This window comes from Labeo rohita, chromosome 5 (assembly GCF_022985175.1).
Source record: "Labeo rohita strain BAU-BD-2019 chromosome 5, IGBB_LRoh.1.0, whole genome shotgun sequence".
NCBI classification, from domain to species: Eukaryota; Metazoa; Chordata; class Actinopteri; order Cypriniformes; family Cyprinidae; genus Labeo; species Labeo rohita.
In genome coordinates, this window is record NC_066873.1 from 38,739,996 (window position 1) to 38,755,691 (window position 15,696).

The window sequence follows — 15,696 nt, forward strand, 5'->3', positions numbered from 1 at the left end:
TGTCTTTGACATGCATTCACGAGAATTCCACGATGCGTGTGTGCATTCCTTTGCATGATACTGTTTTGAACGTGCATTGAAGTCTGACACAAAAGAGAAGAAATTGAATAAAGTAATTATTTTGGGTTTCTTCATGCACAAAAAGTATTTTCATAGCTTCGTAAAATTAAGGTTGAACCACTAATGTCACATGAACTATTTTAACAATGTCCTTACTACCTTTCTGGGTCTTGAATGTGTCAGTTGCGTTGCTGTCTATGCAGGGTCAGAAAGCTCTCAGATTTCATCAAAAATATCTTAATTTGTGTTCTGAAGATGAACAAAGGTTTTGCGGGTTCGACATGAGGGTGAGTAACTAATTATAGAATTTAATTTTTGGGTGAACTATCCATTTAGTATTTTTAGTGAAAACTTTTTTCAGGATTTTGCAATAAATAGAATGTTCAAAAGAACACAATTTATTTGAATTGGAAATCCTTTATAGTATTATAAATGGCTTCACTGTCATTTGACATTTTGAAGAAAGAATAAATGGAAACTTGTCACACTGTGTCCAAGTAGGACATAGTGTAAAATGAAAAGTACAAATTAAATGTGAATGTGCTGTCTCTTTTATTAGTGTTTTTGCTCTCAGTTTTGTGCTCTCGCTCTTTCTTTGGCCGTTTTAACTGTCTTGGTGTTTTTTTTTTTTTTTTGAATCACAGACAATCAGGAGTGTGGAGACAACTGGCGGGAGGATGAAGACAAACTGCCAGGACATGAGAACCTAACTGAGAAAGACGTGGAGCTCTTCAGGCACATTCAGGAACTGGCACTACAGGTACAGAAATGGAGGAAGAAACTGCATTACATTTTGCCATACAAATGCAAATGAATTTGCTTTTGTTAGATGTCCCATCTGAATTTGATTCATAAATAATCTACGAAGAATGTCTCAATTTGTTAAGAAACATGCTCCTTTATGTGTAAGAGAGGCACTTTTGCTGCAGTTAAGATTTTAAGATGTTAAAAATCACACAGAACAGAATGGAACTGTTCTAAAAGTCAAATTTAATAAATGCATTAACAACATAAAAATTCATATACATATTTAATTAAACCCATATGCTAACGTGTAAAACCTAACGGCTTTTGATAAAAACACACTGAATCCTTCTACCGATAAATAGCATGCTTGATGGTAAGGGTGCCCATTGTTTGTTTGCAGTCACTGATTTTCTTTTGCTATATTAGCAAAGACTTGGAAGCTGTGAAGGCCTTTATCTCTGCAGAATGTAATGTGGGGGATTTGAGAGTTTCCATTATCTTGACAGCTGGTGCCTCTCTCAGTGATACACACACAAACACAAATGCACATGTGTAGACTGATTGGCTGATTGGTGTATGTGTGTGTCTGTGATTTGAAGCTCCCAGCAGAAGCAGCCACTCTCTGACTGCCTGAGGCCATCAGTCGAAGAAAAACACTCACTAACCCAGAGAAAGACAATCATATTCGCACGCAGCATCAGACAGATCCAACATGCTTTTGTTGAGCAACCAGAAAGGAAGAATATCATCCTGTAGTCTGAGAATATTAACTGTATGTGCTCTATAACAATTAGGACATGTGCACCCTGAAAAAATTAGGGAGTGATAGCTGCATTTAAATATGGGATTGAATCAGAGGAATTTATTATTCTGTATGTGCATAGAAATATTTATGCATTTATTCCAAGAAATCTCCTTGGATTTTTTTTTTTTTTTGCTGTATGCAAAAGCTTTGTTTTTCATGAGAAAAGGTCAGACGAGCGAGATGTAGATTATATAATTTTCTGTTTCTTTGACAAAATGTAAATATTAGCGTTTCATAGCATTTCAGACTTTTTTTTTTATATACAAGCAACAATACAACTTAATTTCTGAATTAAAAAATGAGATATGCAATACCAGCTGCAAAATCTCACAGGTGGGAAACCATTAATAGCTGTAATTTGTATACAATCAGTATGATTTTTAGGTTGAGTAATGCCACTAATAATTAAACATGCTCCAGATGTTGTCTCAGTTATTGTAGCGTGGACTGTTATTGCTGTTATTAATAACACAACAAACATATCTTGTAGGCTATTCACTGGGCATGCACTTACACAAACTATTTCTACTGATCCACATGCAGCATGACCGGTAGCACTTGTTATATCAAGTACAGACCTGCTCGGATTTGCATTCATTTTTTTTATTGTTCGTTTTCTCTTTAACAGTACAGAGATTCAGCAGAATTACAGTAATAATTGTTCAGCATGTAAACATTACAATTCATAAACATTTATATTTTCAAACCAACATGGCATGTTCTAAATGACGGTTCAGCACAAGCTGTTTCACCTCCACTTTGCGTATGTGTGTGAGATGCAGAGCAGAGAAGTGTGTGATCACTACTGAGTGTCAGCAGGCTGGCAAGTGGCAGATGCTCTGAATTTCCACTTGGGCTGCGGATAAGAGCTAATAATAATCCTGTAAGCTTGAGTGTGGAGCTGTATGCTTGTGAGAAACTGTTTGTGATTATTAGAACAAAAGGCAGAGCCTAGGCGACTGTTCTCTTTTGTGTGTGGCAGGATGCTCTGGGAAAAGGGCAAAGTGGCCTAATAGTCTCTAAATTGTAAACGTGCCCTCTTCATCTTTGACTTAACTCCTTTTTTTTGTGCTTCATCTCTTATAGAAAGTCGGGGTGACTGGTCCACCGGACCCCCAAATGCGCTGCCCATCTGTTATAGAGTTTGGGAAGTATGAAATTCAGACGTGGTACTCTTCTCCATACCCACAGGAGTACAGCAGGTAACCAACAGCATGTCATATTCATAAAAAAATTATACTGATATTCCCATTATCCCATTATCATTCCCATTAACTTACTCACCCCCCTGTCATCCAAGATTTCTTTCTTCAGTCGATAAGAAATTCTGTTTCTTGAGAAAAGTTTCAACTTCCAAAATGCAGTTTAAATGCAGCTTCAAATGGCTCTAAATGATCCCAGCTGAGGAAGAAGGGTCTTATCTAGCAAAACAATGTCTTTTTTTGAAAAAAAAAATGGACAATTTATATGCTTTTTAACCTCAAACGCTTGTTTTGTCTAAGTCTGCGTGAATGGTTCAATACGGTCAATACAGTTAGGGTATGTTGAAAAACTCCCATCTCATTTTCTTCCCCAACTTCAAAGTAGTTCTACATCGCTGCAGAAGTACCGACCCAAAGTGAACATGCAAAGAAGATCAAATGCCCTTTACAAAATAAACAAAGGTAAAACAGCGATGTAGGACCATTTTGACGTTGAAAAAGAAAACGAGATGGGAGTTTTTCGACATACCCAAACTGTATTGACCCGGATTACACAGACTACACATGCTCATCGCAGAGACAAGACAAGCATTTGAGGTTAGAAAGTATATAAATTGTCAATTTGTTTCGAAAATGACTGATGGTTTCGCTAGATAAGACCCTTCTTCCTTGGCTGGGATCGTTTAGAGCCATTTGAAACTGCATTTAAACTGCATTTTGGAAGTTCAAACTTGGGGGCACCATTGAAGTCCAATAAATGGAGATAATTCCTGAAAGGTTTTCTTTAAGAAACATAAATTCTTATCGACCGAAGAAAGAAACGTATGAATATCTTGGATGACAAGGGGGTGAGTAAATTATCTGTAAATTTTTTGTTCTGGAAGTGGACTTCTCCTTTAATGTTGTTCAAGAATATACATTTATATTGGACAGGTATGACTGAATCCTATTTGGCCATTAAAACTTCCTCCTCCCGTCGATAGCCATGCCCACTTTTCTGATTGACAGAATTGTTATTGATTATGTAATTTCCTAAATCAGTAAGTAACCTTGGATGAGGCACACTTTTTTTTTTATGATTCAGTACTTAATTCAATTTAACATGGTAGTTTAACAGTGATGTTATTGTTAAAGGGGTCATGAAAAAGAATCAGTGTCAAACTGTTTTTTTTGTATTCAAATGCTCTCACAAGAGAGATGTGCTTGTGCACCTTTGATATATATGCTGTAATAATTGATGTGTGATTGTTTGGATTACAGGCTCCCTAAGCTCTACCTCTGTGAGTTCTGTCTGCGCTACATGAAGAGCCGCAGCATTCTCTACCAGCACATGCGAAAGTGCAACTGGTTCCACCCGCCTGCCAACGAGATCTACAGGAAGGACGACGTGTCCGTGTTCGAGGTGAGGAAAAGAAGTCTCCACCCAGATATAAGCCACAAATACACAGAGACATTTGTGCGCACATGTCTTTGTTTATACGCACTTGGCAGTAGAGACATATGCTCGTCGACACTCTAGTCATGCACACGCAAATGTGTGTTTTCATACGTGCTGAGCCAACAAAGGAAATCTCATTCACACTGATATGCGCACACACTCCCACACTGGCGCTGGCAATAACATCCGCCCACTTCCTGCCCTCACAAGGTGTTGTAATGATGCCACACGGCAGGGTGATAAATGTAGAACGGTAAGCTCTCATTGTTTTAGAATCACTATGGTGATTTACTACGTCCTTTGTGTTTCAATGAAAGAACATTTAGGTGTAAACATGACGTGCAGATCTGAATCGGTGTGGGCTAAGTCAGCGCTGCCAGACCAGATTTTATTGAGCTTACATGGTTGCGTTTATGTAATCAGAGGTTGGAGATTGACAACCATATTATTCTCGAATTCTCCAGTATAGAAAACAGCTTTCAGGACCATCTTATCTATATGAACGTAAAACCCTTGTCAAGTCACTTTTCCAAGCTTCCTGTGGGTCCCTAAAATGTTTGCTCTCTAAAATTCAGTTTGATCCAGTTTCATAACAAGTCTTTAAAAAAAGTATATATGCGATATGGCCTAATGTGATTTTTAAACTTCAAAAGGCTTTGATTTAATTTAATAAATGTGCATGCGTGCTAAAATAAAAATGGAGAGCTGTTGGCTCACAGTTTTAAAACACTTCACAAACCAATGAATAGTGTGCATTTATGCCAAGTTACTGCTTATGATCTACTGCTGATAAATTATGGAAATTGTATGGTATTTAAATTGTAATATGTTATAGATGGTTGTAAGAGTGCATATTTTATCTCGTTTTATTTTTTTGAATGCGCAGGTGTGTATGAAAAGACATTTATATTAATTCGATAACATATACTTTTTATCCAGATCATCTGGCAAATTAAGGAATAAATCATGCGATTTGTCTTAAAGAGGCAGTAACATGAGAAGTGGTAGAAAAGTTAAGACACTTATTTCAAATATTTTGGGAAAAAAAAAAAAATATGTGTCTGTCCCTTCCTGTTCTAGCTTGTACTATTCTGGACAATGTTTTGCAAATAGACATTTCAAAATAAGACTCCGGGTGTATTTTGGACTTATATATCATTGATATTTTGAATACACAAACTGTATCTGCCATTTATTTTAACGTAAGCCAATGTGGCTTCTCCTTGGGCCTACCCACCACAGGAATGAAAGACTAGGAACTTTATTTCAGCATACATTTTTTTTTTTTTTTTTTTTTATTAGTACTGATACAGTAATCTGTTTATTACCTTTCTTTAAACGCATTATCATACCAGCAAAATCTGGTAAAAAGTTAAAGAATCTGAAATGCGGTGTTTGATTTTGAGATTTTTTGAGTTTATTCTGTATGGATATGTGGCATTAATTTTAGAAGATATTAATTTTAGAAGATTAAATGTAGGTCCTAAAATTTGATTTTAAAAACTAAACGGATACCCTGTTTTCTGTTCACATGATAGCGGCTGTCATGCGTAACACAACTAGTCTTCCATTGCATTTTAGTTTAGTTGGTTGAACAATAAAGACCACAAAATTGGTTTTTGGCCTCACATTACAAAACATTCACATAACTCAATCAAATAAATTCTTAATATATTCACCTCTTCTAAAACACTATAGTCCTACCCTGCTCAAAAGACTTATTGCATGTGGCACAAAGGTTTGTTTATGTATTTCTTTAGTTGCTTTCAACAGCCTATAACAGCGTCCAGATGGTACTAATTTAAAGGCATAGTTCAGAGGGTGCATTGTATCTCCACTTATAGCCAAAGCTTTCCCGCTATATCTGCTATATCATATAGCTGTTCAATTGATTTTTGCTAAGGCTCCATGATTTTGCTTGCCATTCCTATGATCTTGTTTAATTTTACTTTATTTACAGACGTTATTCGTCCAAACCAAGCTGTTATATTATACCCTAAAACACTTTCAATTAAACTAATATGAACAAATAAAGTCCACATTACCAGAGAAATTTCCCAAATACTTCCGGAAACCTCTGTTCTGTTCCATTCATGGCACAAGTTTACCAAATGTGTGATCCTGAGTCTATTTTCTGGTTATAGAATGAAGTTGTACATCATTAATAACTAAAGTTGGACTGTAACCATTTAACTCTCTTTGAACCAGTGACTGTATTCTGCTGCTGTGTTACCATAAGCCTGTATGTTCCACATTAATCAACTCTACTCGGTGTTGTCGGGTGTGTTACTGCTTACCATCCTGTTTGGCCAGTTGGTTTTAGAGGCTCAGGTTTCAGGCTGCTCTTGGTCTGGTCCTGACTCAGCAGGATACCTGTGGTGGCAGCACTGCTAAAAGCTAACACTGTTGGCGTTCAGCCGATACGAAAAAGCAGAAGCCATGCAATTTATCACAGCCTCTGTTCCTGTGGAGCGAGTTTCGTGCCAGTCTCAGCTGCATGACTTCTTTCAAAATGTTGAGTTAATATTTGAGAATCTTACAGGCATTGAATTTTGCGAATGAATTATAAACGGGAGCTAATTGTTAATGTAACAGTATCTGAATCCTAGCAAATTCACTTCACATTGTCACTTCATTGCATCATGGGGACACAGTAAGTCAATCAAAGGCTGAAAAATGTCTTTTTTTATATACTCCAGGTGGATGGAAATGTCAGCACAATATACTGTCAGAATCTGTGCCTGCTGGCCAAGCTCTTCCTGGACCACAAGACGCTGTACTATGATGTTGAACCCTTCCTCTTCTATGTGCTCACACAGAATGACAGCAAGGGCTGCCATCTCGTAGGATACTTTTCAAAGGTGAACTAATCATTTTACAAACCTTTTTTGATTGACTTTTTTAAGAATTATATTGACAGCTGTGTATGGTGTTCAGTATGGGTAGTATATGTGATTTTAAACCGACTATGGACATATCTGACAAATACTTTGTGTGGCACGTGGTTAGAAGTGCGTTTGTTACACTTGCTTTAATTTCACCATTTTTTTTTTGTCCCCAGGAGAAGCATTGTCAACAAAAGTATAATGTATCCTGCATCATGATTCTTCCACAATATCAGCGCAAGGGCTATGGGCGATTCCTCATTGACTTCAGTAAGCACTCTGCATTATCTTTCCACTGTTCCCTCAGTCTGTTTTTATTTAGTAAAGAAAATATTTGAGAATTACACTCATTCAGATAGTGACATTAGACACAGGATAAACTGTTGTGACTCTCTCTGCAGGTTACCTGCTGTCCAAGAGGGAAGGCCAGCCGGGCTCACCAGAGAAGCCATTGTCAGACCTTGGCCGGCTATCCTACATGGCATATTGGCGTAGTGTGGTGCTGGAGTGCCTACATGAGATCAGGGATCGACAGCTCACCATACGCAAACTCAGCAAAGTCACTGGCATTTGCCCTCAAGATATCACTGCCACTCTGCTTAATCTGAATATGCTGGAGCAGAGAGGGGAACGGTGAGAAAGAGGCTCATACACTATAATGGCTGATTTTTATTAATTATACATAGTTTAGTGCTAACATGTAATTAACACTTTTAATCAGCAAGGATACACTACATTTGATCAGAAGTGACCATGAAGGCATTTGTTACAAAAGAGTTCTGTTTCAAATAAGTGCTGTTCTTTTAGAACTTTATATTTATCAAAAAAATCGTAAAAAAGAAACATTTATCACAGTTTACACAAACATGTTAAGCAGCACAACTGTTTTCAGTATTGATGATGATAAAAAATATTTCTTGTATACCAAATCAGCATATTACAATGATTTCTGAAGGATCATGTGATGCTGAAGACTGGAGTAATAGCTGCTGAAACTTCACTATATTCACAAATACATTAAAGTAGAAAACAGTTATTTTAAATTGTAATATTTCACCATATTACTCTTTAATTGCCAGGCATGGTAAACATAAGAACTCTTTCCAAAATATTAAGAAATCTTACTGGCCACAAACTTTTAAGCGGTATTGTATATTTGTAACATTTTTAGCAGTCTGTATAGTTTCCTGATATTTTTTTTTTTTTTGGTTTTCCATTCTTGTTTTAGGGTGATTGTCCTGCGACGAGAGAAGCTGGTGGCCTCTCACATGGCCCGACTGAAGGCCAAACCTCGGCTCCTTGAAGTCGATCCAGACTGCTTGCGTTGGACACCTGTTATTGTCACCAACACGGTGGTATCAGAAGGAGAAGGGGATGAGGATGAGGAAGAGGAAGAAGGAGAGGAGGGACCTAAAGATGTAAGCATCTTGACTTCTATTCAAGTTTCAGTGCAGTATTTATGATGTTTACCAGTACATGCTGAAGCTGAACTTCTGTTCTGTTCTCTGCGTCTTCTATAGATCAAACCCAGCCACAAAAGCTCCCCACTCTCTTGGCATATGAAAGGGGAACGGGAAAAGGAGGATGAGAAAAAGAGCTTCCCAACGTTCCCAAAAAACCAAAGCTCTCCTCCATCCTCTTCTGTTTGTAACAGTGTTCTCAGTCCTGAACGTTCTTCCCTTTTTCTTACGGCTAATGGGGAGCGCAGAGGACCTGGACGCCCTCCCAAAAACTGGTTATGGGGGAAGGTGAAGGATGCACCACGTACAGGATCAGGCCGACCCCGTAAACTGAGGGCCGATGAGGATGAGGATGATGAAGATGATGATGATGATGACGATGAAGAGGAGGAGGAAGATGAGGAGGAGGAAGATGAAAGAACTGGCATTAATAAGGTGACAACATCACCAGTGCGCTTGGCCTTAGAAAATGAGCCTGACTCCACATCAGCCTGTCCCTTGGAGGATTCTAGGCACCCCGCAGTTTCACAATCACGCAGCAGGGGGCGGCCTCCACGGAAAAAGCGTGGCCCAAAACGCAGGCTTAGTGATGAGCCTGAAGATGACCTGCCATCATTGCCCCACACCACAAGGCTGAGTGAACCCATGCCAGCCTTTATCAGTGAGAGCAGTGAAGATGAGGATGAAGATGATGAGGAAGAGTTAAGGACTCGTTCACCGCCTGTCCTCACCAAGCCCACATTAGGACTTAAATGCAAGGTATGACACATTTTCAATGTAGATCTTAAAAATGTCAGTAAAATCTATTAAATATTTTTAGTAGTTTGAGTTAAGGCTACAAAGACCTGGAAATAAAAATATGTGGATTATTCTATCTTCTTTTCTTTCATTCCTTGTAGTCCCAGAAGTCCTTGCGAAAGCGGCGTGTACGTCAGCGCAGCCATCCCCACAGCAGTGTAGTTACAGAGACCATCTCGGAGACAACTGAAGTTCTGGATGAGCCTTTTGTTGATTCTGATTCTGAAAGGCCCATGCCCAGACTAGAAGAGGAAACTCCATTTGGGAACCCTCTCCGACGCTACCCAGCAGCCCGCAAACACATGGGACCTGCCCCAAAAAGCATCAGCAGAGGCAATCTGACTGAATCGGAGGAAGACGGTTAGTATACCTAAGGATTACTGCTGTGGTTTTATATGTGCAATCTTGAAAGTTTTGTGTGATGTTTGCAATAGTGTGATTTCAAAGATTGCTTAAAGGACCATTATTTCTTTTCTGTTTAGATCCTACTCCTGTGCTAAAGCCAGTTGCTGTCTTGAGAAGACCTGAACCTTCAGAGGCCACACAGAGAACAGGGGCAACAGCTGAGATGCCTGAGGTTCCAGTAAAAAGGAAGAAAGGCTGGCCTAAGGGCAAGAGTCGCAAACCAATCCACTGGAAGAAGCGTCCAGGCAGAAAGCCTGGTAGTGGAGCCGGTCAGACAGCTGACACCAGTCTGGCAGATCCATCCTCAGAGGACCCACCACCTCCAAAGATCAAAATGAAGCCTGGCAGGAAACCTCGCAGCTATTACCTGCAGCGGGCCCAAGAGGAAGCAGCCAGACAGGAGTTTGAGCGAAGCCGATTAGCTCAGCAGCAGGAGCAGCTAGACAATTCAACACTGGAGGACAAAACCTGTAAAAGGACAGCCAGAGCCTTAACATCTGACCTCAGCCCTGAGAAACAGAAAGACTCGGAAGAGGAGGATGATTTCCTTCAGGACTTTAGAGAGCCATCCAAACCCAAAAGGCGAGGTCGGCCTCCAAAAAATGGCAACCTCCCTCCCGCTGTACCCAAACCTCCCCCTGTGTCTGAGCCAGAAGAGGAAGATGAGGAGGAAGACAGACCATGGTCAGTTGAGAAGATCAGCCGTCCGCCTTCTCGTACCATGTCGCAGTCTTCCAGCTCCAGAGTCTCTCAGCCAAGAGCTAACACAGACATGGCAGATGCGGAGGAGGACGAAGAGCGGGATGATGAGGATTGCGATAATGGGGTTAATCGGAGAACAGCAGCAACGCCAGGCTCAGGAAGCCGGCGTAGTGATGATCATGATGCCGACGATGAAGGAGACGGTCGTCTCGAAGAGAAAAGCGACACCAGTAGTAGCAGTAAAAGGAGAAAGGGCCCAGACTCTGAGGATGATGTGGAGGAGCAAGAAGATGAAGAAGAGGAAGAACCATCATCCCCTGCTCGCTCTCCCCCTGTAAAAGAAGAACCCCAGAGCAGTGAGGGTTTTTTAGAGATGCAGACTAACGTGGCACGGGATTATGTCAGCAAACAGGAAGAAGTTGAGGACGAGGAAGAGGATGCAGAGGAAGTCCAGGAGGTGAAGGCTAGCTCTGCTGATACGGATGAACGCCGTCGACGAGAGCAGGAGGAATCTGCAGCGGCTGCGGCAGCTGTAGAGACAGTAACCGCCATCGCAGTGCCCTCTGAACCACTGGACATGCAGCCATTACACGTCGAGGATAAGACCGTGCTCATGATGGGGGCTGAGCACTCACACCAGCATCCTGACTTCAAAGACGACCTGAGCCACCAGCAACACACACATCACCACAGTAGCGAGTTGGATCTGGAAACAGTGCAAGCTGTCCAGTCACTTACGCAGGGTGAGGCCCAGGAGGAGGATGCAGAGTCGCACGGAGCCTACCAGGACTGCGAAGAGACTCTAGCTGCCTGCCGAACCCTCCAGAGCTACAGTCACGGTGAGGGAGAAGAGGAAACACTAGCCCTGGTGGAAGATTGTGGAGCCTCGCAGCACAGTCCAATGCCTAATCCACCGATGCCCACGTTACCGAATCAGTCTGTACGTTCGGTCAACAGCCCAGGAATGACTCCTGGTCCTATGGACCCTGGACCGGGAGTGCCTGGTCCTACAGGAACTGGAGGGGGAACAGGTGGAGGGTATACCCAAATAACCCCTGAGCATCCCAGCTCACTATCAGCTCCCTCACTGCAAAACATGGAGACCTCCCCCATGATGGATGTACCGTCTGTTTCTGACCATTCACAACAAGTGGTGGACAGTGGATTTAGTGACCTGGGCAGCATCGAAAGCACCACCGAAAACTATGACAATCCGAGCAGCTATGACTCAACGATGGGTGGTGGAGGTAACGGAGGAGGGAACGGGAGTAATGGAGGTGGCATGTCTGCAGCCGCTGCAGCAGCAGTAGCAGCTTCCTCCTCTTCGTCGTCCTCATCCTCTAGTTCAGCCACACCGTCGTCGTCATCTTCACAGGGCAACAGCTGCTCCTTCGTCTCAACTCCTGGGCTGACGTCGTCCAGCACTGGGATCGCCATGGGTAGCTGTAGCCTTATCCAGCAAGCAGGTCCAGGACCAACCAACGGAGCTGGTGCTAACAGCGGTAGCGGCGTCCCACAACCTCCACCCCCACCTCCTCCCCCTTCCACTAGCACTCCAAGTTGCGGAATTAAGTCTCCGCAAGGCTGCGTCATCGAAAGGCCGCCAAGTGCCAGCCAACAGCAACAGAAAAAGGTCTCGCAACCGACTCAACAACAGCAAAACCCTCAACCGCAGCCTCCACCCTCCGCTCCGCCACCCCCTCCACCTCAGCAGCAAGCGCTATCGCAGTGCAGTATGGGAAATGGCTTCGCTTCCACACCCATGATCATGGAGATTCCTGAAAGCGCTGGCAGCGGCGGAGGAGGACGCAGTTTGTATGACCGCATGGGCCAGGACTTTGGCGCTGGTGGCTACAGTCAACACTCTGCTTCTTTCAGCTTAGCCAAACTCCAGCAGCTCACCAACACCATCATGGACCCCCACGCCATGTCCTACTCGCATTCGGCTGCGGTCACCTCATACGCAACGAGCGTTTCACTATCCAACCCAGGCTTGGCGCAGCTTGCTTCTTCCCCACACCCACCTTTGCCCCAGGCTCAGCCCACTATGACCCCACCTCCAAACTTGAGTTCAGGCTCCATGAATCTTGGTTCCCCTTTGATCCAGTGCAACATGACAGGCCCTAACATTGGACTAGCTCCCCCTCCCCATACACAGCGGTTGCAAGGCCAGATGGCCACAGTCAAAGGCCACATTTCAATTCGGTCCAAAGCCTCTCAAATTCCTACGGGCTCCCCACACCAGCAGCAGTTATACAGTCGTAGTTCCGGCGCTGTGACCATGCAAGGCTCCCCACGCACTCTAGCGGTGCAGCGTGGCATGATGACAAACCTCATGCCCACACCTGCCGCCTACAACTCTATGAACATGAATCCACTCAATGCTGCCATGTCAGCTGGCTACCGCATGCCACAGCCCATGATGAACAGCGGGTACCACAGTAACCCGCCCTATATGAACCAGCCGGCCCAGTACCCCACCATGCAGATGCAAATGGGCATGATGGGAGGGCAGGCTTACCCACAGCAGCCTATGCAGCCCAATCATCATGGCAACATGATGTACACGGGCCCCTCGCACCACAGCTACGCTGGCGTCCCCAAACAGTCGCCTTACATGAGCAGATGAGCAGCAGAGAACGAGCAGAGAGAGACGTTCCCCATCGGACTCTGCATCTCTGTACTTTATCCATTTGTATCCACCCTCCAAAAAGGCAACAAGATAAGTGAGCTTGGTGGAGGAAGAGGACATAGAGACTGCGACGATTTCTTTTCCTTTCTAAATATGTTGTCGTCAAGCTCTGTTCCTTTTAGGTTCATTTCCCACTTGCCGGAGATGGGCTGATCACGGGAGATGATCTATCGGACCTTTATCGTGGCAAGCGTCATGCTCCCACAGACCCTGTCTGCCGTGGTTGTACCAACAGAGGTTGGTCAACCGAAACGTCCATCCGTGAGACAGAAGGGGCGAAGCATCAAAGCAGCTACAGGGGAAGTGGACCTAACTTTTCAAACTGAGAAACGAATACATTTACATTGTTATTGAACATACATCGAATCATGCACACAATCGTTCAATTGACATAGGAAGCCTTACCTAAAAAGAGACGAAATAATTGTAGATGGACTATTTTTGTTTTCCCTTTTTTTTATTATTATATTATTATTATTTACTTTATTTTTAATATGTTCTCGGTTGTTTTCTTCAATGACTGTTGAAATGCTTGTGTTTCAGTCTGACCTTCTCATGCTTCGTGTGTGGCTGTTCTGGACAAAGTGATTCACGCTCGCTCACACATACGCTCACTCATGAACACGTTCACTCACAAACACAGAGCTCTATAGCCACTCGAGAGCTTACGTGGAGGCACTTCTAGTCCGAGGTATCTGTAAATCTGTCTTCCCAGTACGGAATCGTGTGGTTAGGAGCCCAAATGGATGTCTGACTCCATAGACTGAACTAAACTAGTTGATGTAAATATTCTGGTACTACCTGGTTCACAGCACAGACTCGAAATCCAGTACACACACTTTCACAAACACTCCACAGATGTCACCAGAGGGCGCCGCAGTCGATCGTGGGAAGGTCTTTAATTTCATACTACTACATAAGTGCAGCGTCCACGCAACGTGGTGGGTAAAAAGGGTTTAACCACGCGGGAGTGCGGTTGGCGTCGCGACCGTGCTCGTCCAGTGACGTCAGCGACGCCTCCTGAAGAAGGCCTTACCGAGGCACCGGCGAGTAGCGCTCCTCGTACTCCAGCCGATCATGCGTCAGTGGTGTTAGCTGTTAGCCACGAGAGGGAGTTGTACAAATAAGTCGATCCGTGTCTGCAATGCACACACGGACAAACGAACACTCATACCCGAGATAAAGGTTAAAGTGCATGATGTCCTGAGATGGTTACTGTTTTAGGACAACGGGCAGAGAATTTCTTAATGTTCCAGTATTCATTGTCAATATGAGGAATCTTTCTCAAAGACCTGACGTTTCATATATTATTTGTGCGCTTTTGTTTTTCTGAATTTTATCAGACTGGGCAGCTTTCTTTTATGACAAGCTGACTCTTTTTGACTTTAGAAGACTTATTGTAGAGAAAATGTTTTTTCTAAAATATAAAAAAAGAACTTCTGACATGGATATTGGTACTGTCATTTTTTTCACTTCTGTTTCAGGAAAAAAACAATACATATTTTTTAGCTCGACTCTTGGGGTAATATTATTAAGAAATTCAAAACTAAAAAAAATTACAACTCACTTTTAGTGAATTTAAGATGCCTTTAACCTTTCCATTCCATCTCATCTCTAGAGTTTTCTATCTTTGTGTAGTATATTAATGCTATTTTAAAACAAAAGGAAAAAACAGATATCTAAAGGTCACTTAGCGTTATTTTCTTTTTCTCTTGGTTATTGTGTGTGTATAGGACAACTTCCTTACATCTATGAGGCATGTAAAAATGAGCTCAGTATATTTCTGTCTGTTTATATTGCTTACCTTTTCGTATACTTTGTAATTGTACATGGTGAGTTGTAAGCTAAGAGAGAGCCTGGTAGCCGGAGAAAGAGAGGGAGCCAAGCTGGGGCGCTCGGTGACGGTCGCAAGCGTCCACCTTCCACTCCTCTCTGTTTTGTCCTTGTATGTATTTCCATTTATTCGTTTCTTTCTTTTTTTTTCTTAGCAAGTACTTTCAAAGAACTCTGTACATTTTAACATGAAACAAAAATAAATTATGTTGAGCCATTTCACTTGTTATTGTATTTCTTGAAAAGTAATATATATATTTTTAAATCTTCTAAAATATTTTTTTAATCTTCTAAATATTCCACTCATATCAGAGGCAATGCATGGACAGGAAACCTGTTTTAAACTGAACATTAACTTTAGTTTACCTGGGAAGACTGTTTTTTTTAGGCATTTGATAAACATGGAAATTGATGCAAATGCTACTAAACTAACTTTTCACCCCCATTGCGTTAGAGGAAAATATAATTTGTTCACGTTTTGAAAACTGATTAAGCTTTACAATGCTCGTAGTTACGAGAGTCTAGTAAATGAGTAAAAACTGATCTCTCATTTTATATTAAGTGTAATGGCTAAAAAAAAGGCTTTTGAACTATTTGGTCATTCCACAAGTTTTTTTTATTTTTTATTTTAGAGTAGAGTTTCTTTAAAGTTGTTAAATTGCATGCATA

The 15,696-nt window shown here is 42.1% G+C and overlaps 1 protein-coding gene across 2 annotated transcripts in view; it reads left to right on the plus strand.

Moving 5' to 3' along the window:
* kat6a (K(lysine) acetyltransferase 6A) overlaps window positions 1–15,249 on the plus strand; it is a 31,588-nt gene extending 16,339 nt beyond the window's left edge. For both annotated transcript variants that reach the window (XM_051109658.1, XM_051109659.1), the window contains exons 8-17: window positions 705–820; window positions 2,699–2,814; window positions 4,075–4,216; window positions 6,952–7,113; window positions 7,314–7,407; window positions 7,539–7,770; window positions 8,366–8,555; window positions 8,658–9,356; window positions 9,497–9,755; window positions 9,878–15,249. In XM_051109658.1, the coding sequence (XP_050965615.1) occupies window positions 705–820; window positions 2,699–2,814; window positions 4,075–4,216; window positions 6,952–7,113; window positions 7,314–7,407; window positions 7,539–7,770; window positions 8,366–8,555; window positions 8,658–9,356; window positions 9,497–9,755; window positions 9,878–13,131 (5,264 nt within the window). In that variant the 3' untranslated portion in view covers window positions 13,132–15,249. The remainder of the gene's footprint in view (window positions 1–704; window positions 821–2,698; window positions 2,815–4,074; window positions 4,217–6,951; window positions 7,114–7,313; window positions 7,408–7,538; window positions 7,771–8,365; window positions 8,556–8,657; window positions 9,357–9,496; window positions 9,756–9,877) is intronic.
* The last annotated feature ends 447 nt before the right edge of the window (window positions 15,250–15,696 follow it).